Consider the following 22,871-nt stretch of genomic DNA (forward strand, 5'->3'; position numbering starts at 1 on the left):
CACATTGGAGATTATGTTATCTAGGCATGCATCTAATCTGGTTGGCTTGTTATTCATACAATACAAGTTGTTAGACCTTAACATGTTTTGAAAGTGGGTGACAGTTGGTGTTTTTAATCGTATGTCTATATTAATGTCGCCAATGTATGCTATCTTGTGGTGTCTGTATTCTACCAGCAGGTACTTATTTAAAGTCTCCATTTGGTCAATAAACTGATGAATATCAGAGCTAGGAGTGCAATAAATAGAGATGATCACTAATTTAAGTTTGGGAAGCAATAATGCAGCAATTTCAAAAAGTTGCTCTTTGCAAAAATGATCGACTTTTTGTGCTACATATTCAATGTTAGAGTTTCTCTTTATAAAAATAGCGACTCCTCCAAGACTACTTTTGGTTCTACAATATGAGCTTGCTAATTCAAATCCTTCTGGGGTATACAGGGCAATTTCAGCTGGTGTGAGCCAGTGTTCATTTACACAGAAAACATGACATGGGTTTGAACTTAGGAACACATCAATTTCACCTATTTTGTTTTTGATTGATTGTACATTTAGGTGCATAATTAAAGTTCTGTTTTTGAGAAGGATAGGCAAAGAATTAGATGCTTCTATATTTACAGTTTTTGTGGCACTTTTAATAAGGTCAGTCAGTTTTTGACTTAGACACTTGACTTGAATGTTTCTCACAAGCAGTTTCATATCCTGTCGGGACCTGCTGACTTCCGGTTAGGCAGAATCTTTAACACTGTCAGTTCCAAAAAGTTACTTGCTCTTTCAATGGGACAATACTGATTTTGAAGCTATTCTTGGTTGCCTAATCAACAGCTACATATAGACATGTACTCCGCAAGCCACCATATGGTGTGGCGGATGATACCTTGTACCACTACTAGTCAGTCCCTTTCCTTCAGTATTTGCCAGGGAAAAATTACTGCCTATATGCTTTTGTACAAGCCCTAATTTCTCTTATCTTGTCTTCATGGCCCTCATGCAGAATGTATATTTGCCTCAGGACAATCACACAGTCCACAGTAAAAATTTTATCCAATTCGAAAAAAGAGAGAACTCGCTTTATTTTTCCTTATCCTGCAACCACAGATACAAACAGACATTACAGACATTCTGTTTCAGTGTAGAAGAACATTCATTGGTGCACCTTTTCAGATGTCTGATGATCTTGTTATAATATTGTTCCTGTTGTGCCTAGTTTTCTGGCCTTATACCACATACGTGTCAAGCACTGGAATTCTCTTCTCCAGTCTTCAGTGTTGTTCAGTAACCCCTGCTCCTTGATGGCTACAGATCTAATGATATTTTTTTCTTGGTGATAATTCTCGTCTAATGACAGATCCAACTGATGTCAGAGTGGTGAGTGCACCACAATACTACAAGATACGCTCATCCCCAAATATGAAAGTACACTGTCTAGACACATTACAGTGACCAACTGTCAAAAGCCTGAATAATCAATATTTGCAGCACGAGAAGATAGTGAATGAGGTTCTGGTAGGTACAGACAAGGATGTGGAGCCATGTCGGCTTCAATGCCGTGGCCATCTGCACTAGGTTTCTCATATGAGAATCCATGGCGTGAACAGCCTGATCGAGGTGGACCCACAGATTGCCAACTGGGCTTAAATCCAGGCAAGGGAGTATGGTAAAATTATCTTGGTGCTCTTCAAACCATGCATGTACACTGCAAGCCGGGTGACATATTGCACAATCCTCCTGCAAAATGCCATCATGCCGAAGAAAAACAAACTACATGTAGGGGCTGACCAAGGATAGATCCATACTTTTGTTGATACACTATGCCTTCCAGAATGATGAGATGACCCAGAGAATACCACAAAAACATTCCCCAGACCATAACACTCCCTCCTGGTTGCAGCATGTTTGCTTTCAGACATTTCATGCTGTACAAGCCAACAGTCATCTGTCCAGTGGAGCATAAAATGTGATTCATCTGAAAAGGCCACCTGTTGTCACTCAGTGGACTTTTTCTTGCAGTACTGGTATGCAAATTCTAGCCCTTGATGCTGATGAACAGCAATCAGCATGCGTGTACAAACCAGGCATCTGCTGTGGAAGACCATACACTGCAATATTCACCGAAATGTCACTGAGACGACAGTATTGGTGGCCCCTTGGTTAATCTAGGTGGTCAGTTGCTCAACAATTGCATGTCTATTCAACCGTACACATCTCAGCAGCCATTGCTCACCCCTGCCATCTAGGGCTCGGGGTTGCCTTGGTGCCGGTTTTGGATAGTGCCATTTTGCCACGCAAGGTATACTTCAACTGTAGTGGCAAGTTAACAGTTCCTAAACTTAGCCATTTCAGATACACTTCCACCCTTGGTCTGAAAGCCAATGATCAACCCCTTTCGGACGTCAGATAAACGACTCTGTTTCCGCATTACAACACTGACTGCACTGGTTTTCATGTCCTCATGACACACTTTATATGCCCTCCACTGCTAGACCTGCCATCTGCTACCTGTGAGTGGTCACTGCACACTTACTTTGAATGTAGGCGGTGGTCACATTAATGTGACTGTACCATGTATTATCTAATTTTTTTTTCACCACTGAACTACATTTTTGGGTGTAATGGAGGCCATTTTCTAGCATCAGTTCCTTTGGATTCAATCATCACTCTTGTCATCTCAGTTTGGAAACTTGAAATCAAATCCAAGAGAATTTGATCCATTTGTAGTTATTTTATCCTGTATGGTCATTTCTTCACTTGCTGTTTCTTAGACAGGCATGACCATATGTGTCTTTGGCTACAGCATTCTTTCCATTTCCAGTCTAATGGCAAGTTTTCTAGCGTTAGGTATCACATCAAAACCCAAAATGAGTCTTGATTAATTGGCAACACACTGACTATTGTATTCCAGAGATTCCTGGAAATGTGCTTCTGAGCTGTGATTGTAATCTTGCCTGTACTCATTTACTGCTCACCCTCCACGACTAACTCTTAAAGTAAAGGCATAGTATTTCTTCATTCAAAGCACATGTCCATTTTCCACATCTCCCCAATACTACTTGGGTGAGAAGTGGTTGACAACTTCGCACAGCATCCATACCAGTGTAACCATTATGTGATATCTGGCTTCTCTCTTCCACTGGCTGTGTTTTACAATGAATTTTCCTAAGCCAATTGAACCTGGATCAGCTCCAGTCAACGGAGACCCTTCCTCAGAGGCTTCTATGTACATTTTTCTTAAAATGTTTAGTTATTTGGGACCCGGAATACTTGATTGATGCAGCAGAGTCCAGTTTACTGTAGGAATAATATTAACAAACTACAATGCAAACATTTTTGTGTAATATGTGGAATGCAGGAAAAAGTGAGTAACTAAAAAAACATGGAAAATAATGGTTATTAATCTAATTTGTAAGTTATAAATTATTCCTTACGAAGGTAAACATGAAATAATAAAAAAAATGGACTATTAATATGTTTTCCTTTACCTAATGGCAGATCTAAACCTGAAATGACAACCTCAATAAATCACTTACAAACTGAGTAAAATGATACTCTCAGTAAGAATTGTATCAAGAGGAAAATTCACTTGAGAAAACTAAAATTATGATGCAGAATTGCTGCCAGTATTTAATTTCAAGAGATATAATATCAGTACTGCTGTCATGCACAAAACTGAAACAAGCTATCCTAGCTTTTGGAACTGATTGTTCCTTTCTTGAGGAGGAGAGGGGTATGGGTCGTGGAAGGTTAAAAAGGAAGAGCAGGCTACTGAGATTCAGGATGAGAAGGACCAGTTTGTTATGAGAATGAGGGAAGATTAAGATCTTTGTCTCCATTTGACCTCAAAATAGGTGGGTCCCTCTTATTCTGGGTATGAACAACTTGCTCCTCCTTTTTAATTTTCCACAACTCACCCTTCTCATCTTCATGAGACAGAAACAATTAGTCTGGAAAGTGAGGATAGTGTTGTGAATTTTTGTACTGGTCTATTAGCAGTTCTCATATGTCAGCTCCTGAAGGTAAGTATAGATAAGCAATTCTGTCATAATTTTAAATGCTTGTTAAGAAGTAAGATAAGAAATCTGTATTCATTAATGCACAGACAAAATGTCTTTGAAATCAAAGTAATACCAAATAAAGGTAACAAGAAGCTTAAAAACTGTGTCAAAATATGAAAAAATCAAAAACTGTGTGGAGAAATAAATGTAACACAATTTTAAAAGTAAATATGTCATGAAAGTACCTGTTACTTATTTGTGATATCAAAGGTTTAATTCGGTCGGCACCACTCCAGTGGAGCAGTCCATGGGATCGATCAACGAATTCATCAATTTCATGCTCCTTGGAAGTGATGAGGTCACGTTTGTCACGGTAACTCTTCAGCTGTTCCTCCTTCTCTGCCAATGATGCCTGCAGCTGTTGGTCTCTGAATATTGCCTCTGTTGTACGGAACCACTTTGTATGCTTATCAAGCTGCTCTTCAAACTCAAGCCATTGTTTCAGAGCAGCATCTAATTTAACTTCTATGCCATCTGCAACACAATATTAGTGAACAGATGTAGAAAAAATGTGAATTGTATTTTACTATCAATCTACATGCAAGCTAATATACCAACTGTATTATCATGAATCAGTATGATCTTATGCCTGACCACCCTTCCAACAACAACAATAATAATCTAATAATAAAGAACTAAAAAGAAATTAAGTCACAAACACCAGAGGTTTCTCCACTATAGTGATACATTATTTGTCTGTCACTAAAATACACAAACCCACAAAGAACTATTTTAATAATGATTCAGTTTTCATGTAATGTGTGATATTAAATGATGTATCGAAGTTACATTATATAACTCCAAAGTACCATAAAACTAAAATTTAGTGTGATTTACTGCTGACAAGTCTCTCATACAATAAATCACTGATTTAACTTTTATGTGCGAGACAATAAACTTCCAATTCTGATTCCAGACATTTTACTTTAACTAACTCTTCTTTCTTTTCTTAAAAAGATGTGTCTCAAAAATTATGAGAACAGACAACACAGTTTTTAACTTTCGTCCCCTTTTGCGAATACTGGAACTAACTAAATTCTCTTTTGTCATAAATATATGCAATGAATAGACATACAGCTGTTGTAGTGGAAGGAATTCTGATATTAAGGTGGTTTGTTAAGAAGCAAAACCAAAAAAATTCCATTATGATCATGAAGCGAAAAAAATCTTTTAAATAAGGAGTGATCATAGTTTTCAAATACATAATGTCTATACACCAATTATTACGCTACATATGAATATTTTACATTGTCAGTAGATACATATTCACTCCATTTCAGTAGTAACATAATCCTGCATCTTCCTGTATTTATAAATCCTAGATAGTAAGGAAAGTATTTGACAACCTATTGAATGTTAATCCAATCAAAAAGGATAAAAAAAGTATATTGTTTGTGTGCTAGTTGCTCATACTCTGTGTTAAAATTCCTGAAATACCTATGTTTTCAAGATGCTGCTTCAAGCTGGATTCCAAATCTGAAACTTCTTTTTCTAGGATGGTTATTCCTTTTGGTGCAGTACTCTTGCTTACTTCTGTACAAAGATCTCTAATCTGTGATAGCTGATGTTCTCCCTTCTTTCGATTTTCTCGAAGATCCTAGAAGAAATGAAACAAAACGTTAAACATTTCATTTTTCTGAATATCTTAAGAAAAACTGTGCAGCCCAAGACACATTATTTTAGCAGACTTTACCTTAATCACTGCCAGTCTTTTGCTGATGTCAGATTTTTCTCCACTGACATCATCACAGTTATGTACGCTATCTCTTTCGGAGCTTATCCAATCTCTGAAATCCTTGCACAACGTGCTGAGCCGACTGTGTTTCTGTGCACAGTCCTCAAGATTATCCAGCAAGTCCTGCAAATCAGTACCATTATGAAAACAGGGTAAGAATAAAAGAAGAAGGTGAAGGAAATTACATGAAACCAAATATGGTGTAGAAGTAATGAACAAACAGAAGCTGCACAATCCACAAAAAGACAGAAATGGTGAACTCCTTTAACAATGTCACCTCACTGATCATCAAAAAAACATCAAGTCTCTGTGGATTCCTAGTGTGGCACCAAGTGAAACACAGGCTGTGAGACGCAGATTTACTCAATCACAGTCTATTAGCCAAGCGAGCACATGACAAACAGCATTACATAGGAACAAAGGATTGAAACTACACCAGAAGTAAAACTTTAAGTAAAAAAATCAAACTAGTAGGAAAATATTGTGTATCTGTATAATATAAAAATTTATTTTACTTGTTTGTTTCCCCACAACAATGCAATATATGAAAAATGGTACGATCATGTGTCACATACTGTTAATTATAAATTACTCAAAGTAATTTTTAAATTATTATGAGGGTTGTACCAAAAGAAAGGTTCCCCTATTTGTTATCATTATTAATTTATATATCTAAAAACAAAGATGATGAGACTTACCAAACAAAAGTGCTGGCAGGTCGATAGACACACAAACAAACACAAACATACACACAAAATTCTAGCTTTCACAACCAACGGCTGCTTCGTCAGGAAAGAGGGAAGGAGAGGGAAAGACGAAAGGATGTGGGTTTTAAGGGAGAGGGTAAGGAGTCATTCCAATCCCGGGAGCGGAAAGACTTACCTTAGGGGGAAAAAAGGATGGGTATACACTCGCACACACACACATATCCATCCACACATATACAGACACAAGCAGACATATTAAAAGGCAAAGAGTTTGGGCAGAGATGTCAGTCGAGGCGGAAGTGCAGAGGCAAAGATGTTGTTGAATGACAGGTGAGGTATGAGTGGTGGCAACTTGAAATTAGCGGAGATTGAGGCCTGGTGGATAAAGGGAACAGAGGATATATTAAAGGGTAAGTTCCCATCTCCGGAGTTCGGATAGGTTGGTGTTAGTGGGAAGTATCCAGATAACCCGGACGGCGTAACACTGTGCCAAGATGTGCTGGCCGTGCACCAAGGCATGTTTAGCCACAGGGTGATCCTCATTACCAACAAACACTATCTGCCTGTGTCCATCTGCCCAAACTCTTTGCCTTTTAATATGTCTGCTTGTGTCTGTATATGTGAGGATGGATATGTGTGTGTGTGCGCAAGTGTATACCTGTCCTTTTTTCCCCCTAAGGTAAGTCTTTCTGCTCCCGGGATTGGAATGACTCCTTACCCTCTCCCTTAAAACCCACATTCTTTCGTCTTTCCCTCTCCTTCCCTCTTTCCTGACGAAGCAGCCGTTGGTTGCGAAAGCTAGAATTTTGTGTGTATGTTTGTGTTTGTTTGTGTGTCTATCGACCTGCCAGCGCTTTTGTTTGGTAAGTCTCATCATCTTTGTTTTTAGATATATTTTTCCTACGTGGAATGTTTCCCTCTATTATATTCATATCATTAATTTATATATCATTGAAAAGCTTACACTTTTGTCTATTTTTCAGCAGTATCCATTTTTTTCAACACACTTTTGAAGACGGTGTTCCAGTTTTTGTATTCCTAAGTCAAAGAAGTCTCCCACTAACCTATGAGGAAGCATGTGACCTCTGATCGGACTTCATCGTTGTACTTGAAGAGTTTACCACCTAAGTGTTCCTTTAGCTTGGGAAGGAGGCAATAATCACTGGGAGCTAAGTCCATGCTGTACAAGGGATGGGGCATAACAGTTCACCCAAATTTCATCAAAAGCTCCTGTGTTTGACGAGCAACGTGGGGTCGAGCGTTGTCATGAAGAAGCACTACTCCCTCCATCAGTCGTCCTCTCTGGCAATTCTGGATTGCTCACCGGAGTTTGGTCAATGTTTCACAATATCTGTCTGATTTCATTGTCACCCCAGGTTGCATGAAATCAATGAGAAGTACCCACTTCCGATCCCAAAACACAGTTGCCATAACCTCTCCTGCTGACTGCATTTGTTTGAATGTCTTTGGCGATGAACTGGAGTGACTCCACTGACGAGATAGTTGTTTTGTTTCAGGGATCTAATGAAACACCCATCTTTCATCTCCTGTGATGATAGAGTCCAAAAACTTCTCCTTGCTGCCTCCCCCCCCTCACATTGTTGAAGAAACTTGCAAGCACAGTCAAGGCGCTGCTCCTTGTGTCCATCAGTCAGCATCCGGGGGACCCAGAGAGCACATACCTTGCGATAACCCAACGTTTCTGTTAAAGTTATTTCAATTGTGCTGTGGGAAGGTTCAGGAATGTGTTCAACAAGTTCACGGACAGTGCCCTCTGATCTTTATGAGCAGCTCGCTGTTGATCTTCTGGACAATCACATCCAAAACAGGCGGTCTTCCACTCCATTCTTCATCATGAACTTCCATACGACCTTCAGCAAAAGCCCTGCACCATTTGCAGATGTGCTGAAAGGATGTGCACTCTTCACCATAAACCTCAGTCAGTTGCCCACAAATCTCCATGGGCAGTAACTTCCTTGCATGGAGAAACTGGAGTACTGCTCGAACCTCACACTTGGTGGGAGTGGCAATCAACACTTCTATGTCTGACGGCTGCCAAGCCAACACTGAGCAACGTAGTGAATCGCAGACGGGTGGGCTTGAGAGTGGGAGAACCACTGCGCGCGACACTTGTCGGATTTAGCCTAGCACCTTCCCTCCAGGCTGTAACTCATAGGGAACCTTACTTTTGGTACAACCCTCATATTTTATTTCTGTTGTGAACATTACAGCCCATATGTTTCTATGATTACTTCTTTGAAATTCTGAGAGACCTAGATTTAAAATTAACAAAGCTCATGTGTGTAAATCCATGTATTTTTGAGGAAACGTATCTTAAAATCTAGCAAAAGCTTTGGCTTTTTCTTAAATATTTGAAGGCTGCAGAGAAAAGCAAATAATATATTTTTGTGACAAATATTATTCTGTTTTGTCAACATACCTGTGATTTTATTACAATATTTTGGAAGAGCTGCTTTATGGACTGAAGATATATATTAAGAGACTTATCCTGTGTCTGTTCAACTAACTGATGGGCTTTCTCACAAACAGATTCCACCAACTGCTGATGTGACATTATTTCCTGGTGCATGATCTTGTGGTTCTGAAATAATAGTAAAGGCAATATTAGCAAAAGCACACTATAGCATTTGTTTAAAATCTATATATGTTAACTTACAGAGATTGAAAATTATGTAAAGCACAATCCTCCTCCAACTCACACAAGTGTCTCTCACACAATGTTAATCAATTAAGCAGAATTAATTCTGCAGAACTGAACAATGGTAGCATCAAGTAACCAGAATTCTTTCCCTATTGCAAGGTTCATGGAAAGAGTCCATGTAACACCGCTGGATGGTGATTTTCTGTTGGATGAGTATGTCATGTTCAGTGGCACTCATGGTACTATTTGTTAGGGTAAGTCTATGTAAAGGGTGGTTGCAAAGATTTAAGGACAGGCATGGGAACATGTTTAAAGTAATTTCAGGAGTAGAAAAATCAGCACCTTTAGGTGATGCAGTATTTTGGAGGAAAAACACCATGTTTAAACAGTTAGAAAAATACAGTACTGAAAACTTGTACAATGCAAATGAGACAGGATTGTTTTATCAACTGATGCCAGAGAAGACGATGGCCTTTGAGGAGAAAAGTGTAAAGGAAGGAAGCAGTCTTAAGTACAACTAACTGTTCTTCTCTGCAGCAAAGCATAAGGAACACACAAATTGACACCACTGGTGATTGGACGATCTGCAAACCCAAGGTGCTTCAAAAATGTAAGAAGCTTGGCAGGTAAGAGGGTACATACATTTTATTTTACCTTCCTTTAATTTATAAGCCAATTCAGTACAGTATAGCTTCAGCTGTAATGTTTTGCTACAGTCGCATTGTAAATGTGATTTCTTTTATTGCAGTCAATTTCAAGGCAAATCAAAAAGCACGAATGACGTCTACCCTTTTTAGAGAGTGGCTGCTTTCGCTTGATAAAGACATGTCAATGAATAACAAGAAAATAGCATTGATGGTTGATAATTGTAGTGCGCATGATAATGAGCCAGTGTTGAAGAACCTTGAACTATGCTACTTTCCCTCAAACTGCACTTCGATTCTTCAGGCACTATATATGGGGATAATTAAGAACAAAATATCACTCACATTTAGTACAACATGTGATCACAAATACTGAAAGAAAGGTGAGCAATCCCTACAGTTTCAATGTGAAACAGGCTTGTGACATGATTGCTAGTTCCTGGAACAGTGTAAAGCCGAATGTCATTGTGAACTGCTGGAAAAATGCAAGAATTTCTGAGAGTGAAGATGTTGGTGAGAAAGTTGTGGTGGATGAAATAACACAGGATGATATTCAAAGTGATCTGGAGATTTATTCAGGAGTTACTGGTAAAACCATAGATGATTAAGTAGTTGAATACTAGTCAGTGGATGATGAGGCCTATTGAAGACTCTGACGATGACAGTGATGTGACAAGTGTGAATCTCCCTCCTCTGATGGAGCTAATAGGCCAGTTGGAAAGCATTCAACAAGTAGCATCTTCAATCCGCAGTGATTCAGCACAGCAATAGATTGCGTGAGAGAAGATAAAGACAATATTCACAAGAGAATCTTTAAGAAAAAAGAAACAAAGGAAAATAGTGAATTTTTCTGTACAAAAAAGTAAGATATTCTACAGGTACAATATTAATATATGAAGTGAACAAAATGCGTTTTATTATTTGTCTTTTAATGTTATTTTTCATCTGGAGAGTACTAAAGTAATGTACTTCTCAGCCACGAAAACATGGCTCCTTACTCTGTTTCACAATAACAAAACCTCATTATAACAATAACCCTGGTAAAACTATTTAATTTTCATGATCCAATGAAATATGTTATACCGAGGTCACTTGGGACTACGTGCAGCTGTTCATGGTCTACATGTTCCCGAACAACGATGGAATTTTTATGGATGAGAATGCGGCATATCACCAGGCCACAATTGTTCGCGGTTGGTTTTAAGAACATTCTGGACTATTTGAGCAAATAGCCTGACCACCACTCTCATCGAACATTTATGGGGCATTATCGAGAGGTCAGTTGGTGTGCAAAATCATGCACCAGCAACACTTTACAATTACGGATGGCTCAATATTTCTGCAGGGGACTTCCTTGTTTAGTGCATACCAAATCGAGCTGCTGCACTACACTGGGAAAAAGGAGGCCCAACATGATATTACAAAGTATCCCATGACTTTTTTCACCTCAGTGCACTTCTTGCAACACAGTTACATGCAAACAAATAAAGAATGTTGTCTTTCAGCGATTTTATTGCTTATTTATCTGTTTTATATGAGAATCTAGCCTCTTCACCATCCATCAGTGACAATTTTCACAATACGGAACAAAATTAAAAGGCCATTGTTTATTAATGTAAGTTATGAGTACAAAGCAGTCCTGTTGCAACATAGCACTGCAATGTGTATAGGTACCTGCAGCTGTGCTCTTTTCTCTTGCAGAGAAGCTTTCAGTTCAGTGTGCTGCATCATGGCACGTTCCACATCTCTCAGCCATTTTGTCAGTTGTTCCTGAGACAGACTGAACTCAGCAAACTGCATTAGGCACTGGTCCAACTTGTGAGTGGCAGCCTGCAGATCATCAGAAAAGTTGTCCCATAAGGTGCGCAGTGTCCTGAAAAAAAAAATGGAGGTTACAGCTTACTTCCCAAGATGTTTACAGTTACAGATGAAAATTACAAAATCTTGGAGCCTGGGGTAAAAACAGAATTACCCCAATGAAATAATCAGTTTAAGAAGCACGCAGGAAGAGGATAAGTGTCCGGTCCTTTCCTATGTGAATTTTCACTTGATAATAAAATTATGGCTTATCTACACCTGCCTAGATTAATGTTCAACAACTGAAAAAAAAAAAAAACTCAAAACTAACAGCTGCATCTAAATATTACTTTAACTCCAATGAAATTTCTACCATCATTAACATTCTAGAATTTCATATGTGCATAAAATATTAACTTTGCTGTGTAGTTCCTCACCTGAGCTGTTGTCGGATAATTTCCCTTCCATCAGGTGATGTGTGCGCATAAAGTTTTTCACCACTGTCCAGCAGTGAATCAAATTTAGGGCTTTCCCTGGATCTGATATCAGCGAGCTCCCTAATTTTCTTTTGCCGATCCTAAAGCACACGTACAATTTATAATCAACAATTCTTACTATAATGTTTGTTTCATAGTAGCAGAAAAGGAGGAAAAAAGAAAACAAGAGCTCTTACTTGTAATACTGCCAGATCACCAACAATCTGACTAAGTTCCTTCAGTTCATCTTCAACCTTAGAGAGCCATTCCAAGAAAGCATTATATTCATCGTTAAAACTTCTGTGTTCCTTTACAAATTGCTCATATCGTGACACAGCTTCCTGCATATCAGAATTTCATTTTTAAACATAAATTCCATGAGAGCATACAAAACAACAAATACTCTCACATGAGAATTATTAGACTTATAGCAGCCTCAAAATCCGATCCTCAATATCAATTCCATAACGGCCCAATATTATAGACGAAAAATTAGTGATATTTTCTTATAATAAGGAAGTCACTATAAATGATCCATATTCTAAAGAATGCACTGAAACTGAACACATATCTGATGGGACTGTGAATATAAAAGTTACAAATATTAATGGTAGCATATTGGTTTGTCAAGGGGCACAATTTCTGAGATCTTAAAAACCATATTGACAACAGCCCTATAACAGGAATGCGGGGTGAGGGGATACTCAAAATAGTCAGTACAGCTTAAACATGCAGAAAAGCTGAAATTTTAAATGGATCTCGGAAGATTTCATGTGGTACCTTCAACAGCATTGTTAAAATTAAATTAACCACAAAGTTCACTAGAGCTGTTAAGTTATTTCCTATGTAATAGACAATCAATCATTTCAAAGAGTAGGCATTTGTGCAGAAGGTGAGGTGCATACTTCACTTCTGGCACAATACTGAAGAAATAGATTAATTTTTTTTTTTTTTTAGAACTACAAGAAGTGGCATGATGAAAATCTCTAAATCTCTATGAGGTAAAAATAAATATGGAGATTCTGTTCCGATTTCACAACTGAAAAAAGTTTTGTTAAAAATGGTTATGTCAGATTAAGGCTCACTGGTATGACTACACCCTATCATCCCAAAGCCAATGGTCATGGAAAGAATGCCACTGTTACGTCCTACGCCAAACAGAAAAAGTGACCTGCAATCAAAACTTTACTGTATTCGTTGATCATTATCTGGAAAGGACTAAACAATGAAGGCATAATATTATTAACTATTGGCACTAATAAAGAGTGTTATCAAAGGTTACACTTTAAGCACACAGAAAGTGCGCTTTTCATTTCATACGATAACTGCTCTCTCTCAAAGAATGACAGTCACACAATGAATGGTAAATCAGATAGGATACATACGGCCACCTTGTCTAATTTCAAAGTATCTAACAGTGGAATATCCACAAAATTTTGAAAAGGAAGGATTGCTACTCACCATACAGATGGCAGATGGCACACTGGGTTGCAGATAGGCACCATGAAAAGACTGTTACATACTGAGCTTTCAGCTAAAGCTTTCTTCAGAAAAGAAAAGAAAAACACACACACATTCACACAAGCAAGCACACCTCATGCACACATGACTGCTATCTCCAGTTGCTCTGGCCAGAAGAGCGGCCACAGATAGTGGTCATGTGTGTATGAGGAGTGCTTGCTTGTGCGAATATGAAAGAGTGTGTGTGTGTGTGTGTGTGTGTGTGTGTGTGTGTGTGTTTTCCTTTTCCTTGTTGAAGGAGGCTTTCACTAAATGCTGAATGTGTAACAGTTTTTTCATTGTGCCTGACTGCAACTCAATGTGTCATCTATACAGCAAGTAACAATCTATCTTTTTCATAATATCGTTCAGAAGATTTAAGGTTTTCAGACTGTCATTTACATAATTCCAGTTGCCTTCCTCTCTCTGGGCTACAAAAATTACAGCATTCACATGAAATGTGAGTTCAATTCAGTTAACTGTAAATGAAATATACGCAAATTTTTACAAGCTTAAATAGTTGCATAAATTTAATTTGCAGTTGGTCACAAGAAAATAGATAAACTGTAAAAAATGTAAAAGGAAACTTCTATTAAGAAAACTAATAAACGAGAGACAGAATTTCGAATTTCTGGTCAGTACTCACCTCCAGGAGGCAAAATGTTTACTACTGCTGATAGACATGCAAAACATAGAAGTAATCCTAACTTTCAGAACCATTAGTTCCTTCTGCAGGCAGAAGAGAGGGATGGAATGGAAGAGGTTGATAAGGGAAGGTAGGTTACCCAGACCATAGTATGAGAGGGATCCATCTATAGTGGATATGAGAAATTAATTTCAAGTGTACTTTCACTATTTAGTAAGAAATTTTTATGCTTTTTGTTGTGATTCTTAAGTGTTTTCACAGAAACTGTTAATGTAAGATTCTAACATTCTTAAATGTGAACTGAGTCATGAGTTTTGTTAGGATAGCTCAAAAAACAATACAATCAATGTTTATGAAAGGCAAGGCTCTGGGTCTGAGTCTCTGTCCATTAATAATATTTATCTGTTAAGAAGTCTCATTCCTAAACAGTAACTAAAACTGAGGGCAGAAAAAGCAAACATACACACACACTCATTTTGCACTAATTTTCTCAAATGATGAACAGAATAAGTGAGAAAAAGCTCAATGCAGTTCTGAGACTAACATAATAAGCCGAGAAAGGATATTCACAATTTTGAAGTTGAAACATACCATCAACTCTTTTCATTGCATTCCCTCATCCAAGTTAAGAGATAAATTTCCCAATATCACAAAATATTACCAATGATAGGATTGCCTGTAATCTATTTAAAGGCCAACACAAACAATTTCTACACAATTTACAAGAAAACAAAAATAATACAAAAATATGCACACTTACTTTTGTGGCATTCTTCAGAGCTTGGTAACGTGTGAGAAGTCGAGATACTTTTACGGAAAGCTCTGACTCCCCTTCTATAGACTGGCTCTGCTCACTAGCATTGGAGAACTCATCTCCCTTTGCTGTTATCTCCTCCTCAAGAGATCTCAGTTTATCAAGATGTGCCTGCTTAGCTTCCTGGGTACTACGAAGACTTTGGTCTTTCACTTGCAACTCTTTCTGTTTTATCCAATTCGTAAGACCATCTACAACTTCCTCGAATTCTGTCCATTTACAGCACAACTGACGTAGTTTATTCTGTGAGTTAACACAATTAGCAAGGAATGATTCCCAGGCTGTTTTCTGTTCCTCGAATTCCTTTAGCAAGGCTGGGTGACCAGATATATCAGTTCCTTTCAAAACAATCTGCAGTTGTTTATAACAGCTATCAATCAGCTGGTCACCTTCAGGTTTCTGTTGAAGGATATCTTCAATTATGGCAAGCCTGGCATCAGCACCATCCTTCTCTACAGATGTATCATCACAAACAGCTGCAGCCTCGGCAGACAAAGAGCTGAGCCAGTCACGACATTTTTCTAACATCTGCAGATATGTTTCATGATCAGTAACATGCTTCTCAGAATCACTAATTCGATCCTCCAATGTTTTTGCTAATCTCTCATAGGAGGTAAGAATATCATTGAATTTAGCTGTTGCTTCTGAATCAGATAGGTTCACAATTTTTTCCTGGAGTTGGTTCATAATAGTCTTATGTGTTGCAACATCTGGGGCCAGGGAACGGTAACTGTGCATAGCGAGCTTCTTTTCCTTAAGAGTAGGTTTTAATTCTAGTTTGCTGCCAAGTTTTGCCTCAGATTCCTTAATCCATTTGCACACTTGTGTGTAACTGTCATCAAATGATGATCTGTGCATCATGATTCCTTCAATACGCTTTTGTATCTCATTTGCTTTATCAATTAATGTCTCTGAAGCATCTCTCAACACTCTCAGTTCTGTACGTATTATTTCTCTGTTTTCAGGAGTTACCCCAGAGAATAATGCTTCTCCAGTTTCCACTGCCTTATTCAGAAGGACTTGTCCCCTTTCTCTCTCTTCAGCAAAAGATTTCAGCTCTTCTAATTTTGCCTGGTATACCTGCATTGGTTTTGCTGGAGCTGAAAATATTTCTTCATACGATTTCAGTTTTTTGTCAGCATCACCCAACCACTTCTCCACATCTTTAACAGAGGCCTGATATAGATCTCTATTGGTATTGAGTGCCTCCAAACGCTCAATGTAATTATTTGCAAATTTAAGAACAGCTTTATATCTTGCTGTCAGATGGCTGACATACTGCCCCACTCGTGACTCGGGATTCTCTTTTGTTATTTCATCTGCAACACCTGTAATATTTCTAATTTCTGATTCAAATGTTTGAACCTGCTTTTGGAATGCTTTCATCTCTGCAATTTTATCTACAATGGTAGACAGGTTCAGCTGATTCACTGTTTCATTTCTCACCTGAAAAGATCAAACACACATATAATATACAAGTTTACAATTAATTATAAGAACAAAGCTCTCTTAGAATATAAAAAATGCAATCAGCAAATACATTTAATCTCTAATAATAAAAATGAGATGTAATAAGGAAACAAAACTCTGGAAAAAATTCTGTCATGTCTCTTTTATATGTATGAAGATTTTTTCACAGGTATATATTTACTGTAACCTGTTACTACTGCAAAAATTCTTGCGACAAGTCAACAATTATGATGAGTGATCTACTTAATATAATCAGCATTAATTGCATACATCCATACTAATTTTTATATTCAAAAGTTTTAAACTTTAAATACTAAGCTGTTCAAAAATACACACCTTGCCCTCGGTTTCCCTGAGCCAAGAGGCTACATTTTCTGACATAAGTTCATATTTCTGCCAAAGGTCAATGTTGTACTCAAGGAGTTGCTTAATAGTTGAATAGTGTTCTTTAAGGGAATTAACATCATCAACAAGTTGCTGACATTCTTCTTTCATCTCCGAAATACGCTGCGGCGTTTCCACCTTCTCCAAAAGCTGAAGTGACTGGTCTAGTTCTTCTTTCTTGTTGTCACAGTCAATTAAACCAGCTTCCACATCACGAAGTGAGGCAGCTTTCACTTCTAAATTATAGCGATCACTACCAGCCTCAGGAGCACACCATCCAAGCTTCTCACGGTGAGTTGCCACAACACGCTGCAGAGCTGCAAAACGTTCTGTATGGTGCTTCTTTAAAAATGTCAGCAGTGTTGTTTCTATTTTGTTAGTGTGTGAAGAAACACCATCATATCTTTTTTGCAAACCACTTAATTCCTTAGGAAGACTTGAATCTGCAAAAGAAGGATAGCTTACTTTCATTTCATCAATTTTATTATCAAGTTTTTCAAGATCTTTGCTAAAAGTGGACAGTTCTTTCTTCAAAGTCTGACATTTTTGGAGCCTTTCAAGTATCTTTGAGTTTTCTCCTGTGAGGTCATCACATTTTATAATCGCTTCTCTGATCCTTGTAATGTTATCACTAGCCTTTTTAATCTCTGCACGAACATCCTTCTCTTGCTCTAAAAATTTGCAAGCAATGTCTTCAAGTTTATCAGCAATGTTTTTCACATCAGAAAATTCTTCTTCTAGCAGTTTCACTAGTGATTCAAGTGTAGATATTGGCTTCCCATCATTCAGTTTCACAAGCTGAGATGTCTTGGCAACAATGCTGCCTTTCAAATTGTAGTAAGTAGGTAGTTCATCTTTGTAGCGATTTAGTCTTGCTTGACCACTCTCACTGTCAGACAGATTTTCACATGCACTGGAAAGTGCTTCGCTTGTTTCACTAAGCCAATGTAGAACTTCATTCTTGCTGTCTTCAATCTGTTTCCAGATAATCAACTGCGTTTCCAGATCCTGGACTCTCTTCATTGCAGCATCATAAGCTTCTTGCCACTGAGAATGCAGAGCACTCAGTTCTTTTTGAAGCCCTGTTGTGTCAAATTCAGGGAGATTTTCTGCTTGCCTCATTAATATCTGTGCTTTACTGTCCATTGTATCCACAGAAATCTTAGCTTTCTTAAGGATGTCCAGTGCCTTCTTGGCCTTCTCATGGACGAGAGCTGCTTGGGTAATGTCAGCAGGGGCCTCCTGTATTGTTCCACATAGTGCCTGTGCTTCCGAAATTCCACTCTTCACTTTTTCAGCTGCATCACCAAAGTGCTTCCATGTAATGTCCATTTCAGTGAATAGAGCTTTTTGTTCCTTCAGCATTTCAGTTACCTGAAAGAAAAAACCAAGATGAAATGAATACTACTCATGTTTTTTCAGCAGTGATAAAAAGTATTATGTTTAGGTTTAAGTCATTTGAGATGGCTCCATGTTAAGGCACTATGAGTGCTAGAACTGACAGCATACATCAAACAGAGGTTCACAACATTTGCAATGTAAAATTGTAATAAAAATAGAAGTTTAATATTACAGACATAAAATTTTATTTGCAATTATTAAGTTTTCTCCTACACTCCAACTGTGGTTACCACTTGCTTCAAATCCAGCAGAAAAAGTTTGTTTATTATGTTTAGCAGATTATGAAAACAGAACATTAAGCTTTTTGGAATCATATGTTACATTTTTCTAGAACTGTAGGATAATTAGGACTAACACAAATTTAAAACCAATAAATAGAACATATCACCCATTTAAAATTTTTTTCCCAAAAGTTAATAGTTCAAGAAAGGAAACCCATGGTCTTCGATAGATATATAGCCACATGGACAACTGAATACAAAAACCCAACCAGTGGCTTGTATCACTCTTCTCCCTGAAAAACTCTGTCCTGTGACATTCAGTGAGCAGTGGTTAACATGTGGGGCAACATGCTGTTGCCCAGAGCAGCTGAATCTAGTAGCAGCAGTGGTTTTCCCAGATCAAGGTAACTTGGCAGATCTTTGTCACAGTGACATAAGAAAAATCCAGTACCTGCACAACCTCTGAGGTGGAGTCCACCATGCTTTGTCCTGTTTATCGAGCAAACAACCACCTTCCCATGAACATATTTGCTAATACCATGTGTCCTGCCATTATTCTATTCTCATAAAAAGGGCTGTAACAGTATACCATACATTGTTTTTCTTTAGTCATTCTCAAATGTGGTCTTGAGTGTTGGTTCTGATGATTTTGTTCCTGTGCTAGGCAGAGCTACTGCATGTATTTTGTAAACACTCTACTACTTTTGACTTAACATGAATCTAAGATTTTTTCATATTTTCTAAAGGAACTCAATGTGCTATGTGCTGTAATCATACTTAATGGAACTTTTGCATTACAATCACTTAATTTTTATTTTCATCAACAGGTACGAGATTCCCTGTTTTCCCGTAATTCCAATTTCATCATATTTACAGCCAATAATTGAAACTAATTTCTTGTTACATAAGTTCTAAACAGTATTAACCAAATATATGAAGCAGAACTTGTTCTAATAAAAAAAAATCAAATATGTCTTTACCTTCTCGAAGTTTGTGTCAACTGAAGTCAATATATTCTGTACAGTGGCAGCACCTGATACGTCTGCCTCCATAAGGGCTCGTCCCTGCTCTGCTAGTTTCTGGCGAACAGACTGGCGCAACCTGTGCTCTTCCAATAGCGCAGAAAAAGTGTGTGCAGCTGCAGCTAGTCTTGATGGAGTCTGGCAGGCTAGTGCCACTTCCTGTATCTTTTCCTGTGATGCTAACAATGCCTGGGATACTTCTTGCTGCATGCGCTGGAACTGCAACCATCGTTCCTCCACCTACAAACAGCGGTTGCAGTAAAGAGAGCTACTCTTATAAAAAGCTGAATATAAGGAATTCAAGTACATTTATCATACAAGTAAGTAGAGTAGCATGTTGGACAGGTATCTAATGTCAGAATATGATGTGAAAACCTATGACAGATAGATAAGTCATGTTTAACATACACATAAACATGTCCATTTTATACAGTTTTTTGCTTTCATATTCATATATAATTTTATTTCATTAAGATTAAGTCTTCTAGTTACATTGTTACTCCTACTTATTAAGACACAATCAACAGTGAAGATAAATATTTTTACACCTACAATAACATGAAAAGTAAGGAAAGTATTTAATAATAATTAAAGAATCACTCCAACAACACAGAAGGACCGACAAGCGCACATATGGAAGAGCCAACGTTGAATCGTTAGTTCAGTTGCACACCTAACATCATAAATTACATCTACTCTCTTCCTTTCACTACCTTTATCCTCTTTTTTTCTCTTCTCTATCAGGATTAACATGACTGTGTCATTACAAAAAGATGATAAAAAGAGAGAAAAATGTTCTCCAAGAAATACTAAAAATCAGCTGTTGAGTGTATTTCATAAAAATACCTGTACACATTGTAATTTGAGGTCTTTTCTTTCTAAACTAAAAGTAATGGACTATCCATATTTTATCAGGATGACAGGCACCTGCCTACAACCAAGTTCTGGACTCAATGCACACAATGTATGTTACAATATCTTTTCCACCTAATCTGTTTGCTATTTTATTCCTTCACTCCTCACTTGTTTTGCTTGACTTTAAGGCTCTGACAATGTTTCTAACTAAGCAGTCACCGGATGTTAATTATCCCCTTTATTCTCTCACTACATACCATAAATTAACATGACATTTCTGTCTCTGGTTTCCTGTTTGTTTAGTAAACAACCTCAGGGAATACTTACAACCAGTTCACTAGTTCAGGGACAAGAACAATAACATACTACTTTCAAAGTTTAAATAGTTATACTGCACAGCTAGAAAGAAGAATTTCATGGGCTCAAATATATTCTGCAAATATATTTGTGAGTGTTTTTCAGGGCTAAAGTGTTGCCAATCACAGGTCAAGTGCTTAATTCTTTGGTTCTAGTTATAATTGTAGGCTCAATGCGTATACTTTTCTAACTGCGACAAATTTCTGATTATTGCATGGCAATTGTCAGTTTTGTGGCGCACAGTTTTTAAATTCAACTTCACCCAAACAGGTGATGACTGCTGATGTCCTATACCAAGTGACCAAACAAAGCCATAAAGGAAAGCAGCAGAAGGCTGGCTGTTCATACATCTTTGGGACAGTGCACTGCGATTAGTTAGCAAGCGTCAAACAGAATTTCTATAAAGGAACATATACAGAGATGACTCTAAGTGAACATTGTGAGCTACTAAATTTGTGAAGGTATGAGATGAAGGCATGACTCGCAATCTGCGGTTTCATTTCCCAGCATCAATTGCAGGGCAGCTAAGTGGAAGGCTTAAACCAGAGGCTCAGATGATTATGTGACAATCTCGGATTGGGAAAAGCATTTTAGGGCTCCTCTTAATAGGTCAGGCATGTACTACAAAGGCAAAATGGCAACTTGGGTAGCAGAGTACATGAAACATGCACTTGTGAGTTTTTCTAGTTAAAGGTACTATATTACAGTTCCTATGATCAATTACATGCTACACTGAGAAAGAGGAGACTAATTCATATAAAGTAGAAAGGGAGCATTCATGCTTTCAGGACAGAAAGAAAACACCATGGTGTTACCTCAGATTTACTTTAATTGAGTAACAATAATAATGCCAACACAGTATGAAGAGTAGAAAATAGCGTAAAACAAGACGTGAATAGCAATGAAATCTTCTCATAAGCTACATGCCAATAGTGGTGGCATAAAAGCTCTAGCATCCATACAAGGTTTATTATGGATTTTGAACATGAAATAATCTGGGTGAAGAAACTGTCAAACATGATAGTTCTACATTATTTTGGAAAAAAAGGTAGACAACTGACTTGTGTGTTCCTAGTTATCCAAGTGAGGAAAAGTCTCAGTTATTCATTTCAGTTGTCACGAGGAAGAGAAACAGTGACCACAAAGGCTATTAAGCATCAATTACTACAACTGTGAAAAGGAATGTTAAGAAATGTACAAAAATATTTAGGCTTAGCAACTGTAACGAGAAACAGATAGTATTTTACATGTACAGTCAACATCAAACATTCGTCTCTGAGGCTGAAATTGTTGAACATTAATGTATACATTTTAAAAATGCTGCATCCTGCATTTTAGTCATGAATGTGCTGAGCAGCATGGTGAGTAATAGGAAAGATTTGTCATGATTCAACAGCTGTGTTAGAAAGTTGCTATGAAAGAAAAGAGAGCTTCATCACAAATGTAAATCAAGTTGAAGCCTTGTTGAGAAACTAAAGCTGAATGAAGTTAAACTGTGCAAAAGGGGGCGATGCAAGAAGTGTTAATGAACCAGAAAGTAAAATTTTGCGTCCTGGTTCAGTAAAGTAAGTAAACACACAAAAATCACCTATATAGTCACTCAGAAACATCAGCAGTTCACATGTCTATTCAAGTCAACAAATAGATGGTTGCTGAATGATGGACGTAATGCTCAAATGTTCAAATTGTAACATGTAAATAATCCAAGAGAGAGCTTTCAGGCAGTACAAATCTCTACCATTCAAATTACTTCTCATTAGTTGTTCATGTGTGAGATTGCTTGTGTGTTGGCGCTGTCCGTAGGATTACAGTGTTTGGATGGAAAGGCTGTAATGTCAATCTTTTGACTCTGAAAAATGTTAGACATTTAGCAGCTGTAATAGCAAGAGAAAGCAAGAATTGGCTATGGCTGCATTTTTAAACCTTATTAATCATAGTTTAAGATAATATGAACATCGAGTTATCACACAGAAAGTTGTTTGGCCAGTCAAATTTCTATTTGTCATCAGAACTTCAGACAACCAAATCTCACATTTGTGTACCAATGAACCATGGACCTTGCTGTTAGTGGGGTGGCATTTGTGCTTTAGCAATACAGATAGCCATATCATAGGTGCAACCACAATGG

General features: G+C 37.7%; 1 protein-coding gene across 1 annotated transcript in view; it reads right to left on the reverse strand.

The window, feature by feature from the left end:
• The window catches only part of LOC126092560 (muscle-specific protein 300 kDa), a 651,560-nt gene that overhangs the window by 357,362 nt on the left and 271,327 nt on the right, over positions 1-22,871 (reverse strand). The window contains exons 32-41 of the mRNA XM_049908233.1: positions 19,490-19,771; positions 16,840-18,261; positions 14,980-16,479; positions 12,271-12,414; positions 12,035-12,174; positions 11,475-11,673; positions 8,935-9,096; positions 5,746-5,910; positions 5,490-5,649; positions 4,238-4,526 (exon numbers count right to left, since the gene is read on the reverse strand). Of these exons, the coding sequence (XP_049764190.1) occupies positions 4,238-4,526; positions 5,490-5,649; positions 5,746-5,910; positions 8,935-9,096; positions 11,475-11,673; positions 12,035-12,174; positions 12,271-12,414; positions 14,980-16,479; positions 16,840-18,261; positions 19,490-19,771 (4,463 nt within the window). The remainder of the gene's footprint in view (positions 1-4,237; positions 4,527-5,489; positions 5,650-5,745; positions 5,911-8,934; positions 9,097-11,474; positions 11,674-12,034; positions 12,175-12,270; positions 12,415-14,979; positions 16,480-16,839; positions 18,262-19,489; positions 19,772-22,871) is intronic.

This window comes from Schistocerca cancellata, chromosome 7 (assembly GCF_023864275.1).
Source record: "Schistocerca cancellata isolate TAMUIC-IGC-003103 chromosome 7, iqSchCanc2.1, whole genome shotgun sequence".
NCBI classification, from domain to species: Eukaryota; Metazoa; Arthropoda; class Insecta; order Orthoptera; family Acrididae; genus Schistocerca; species Schistocerca cancellata.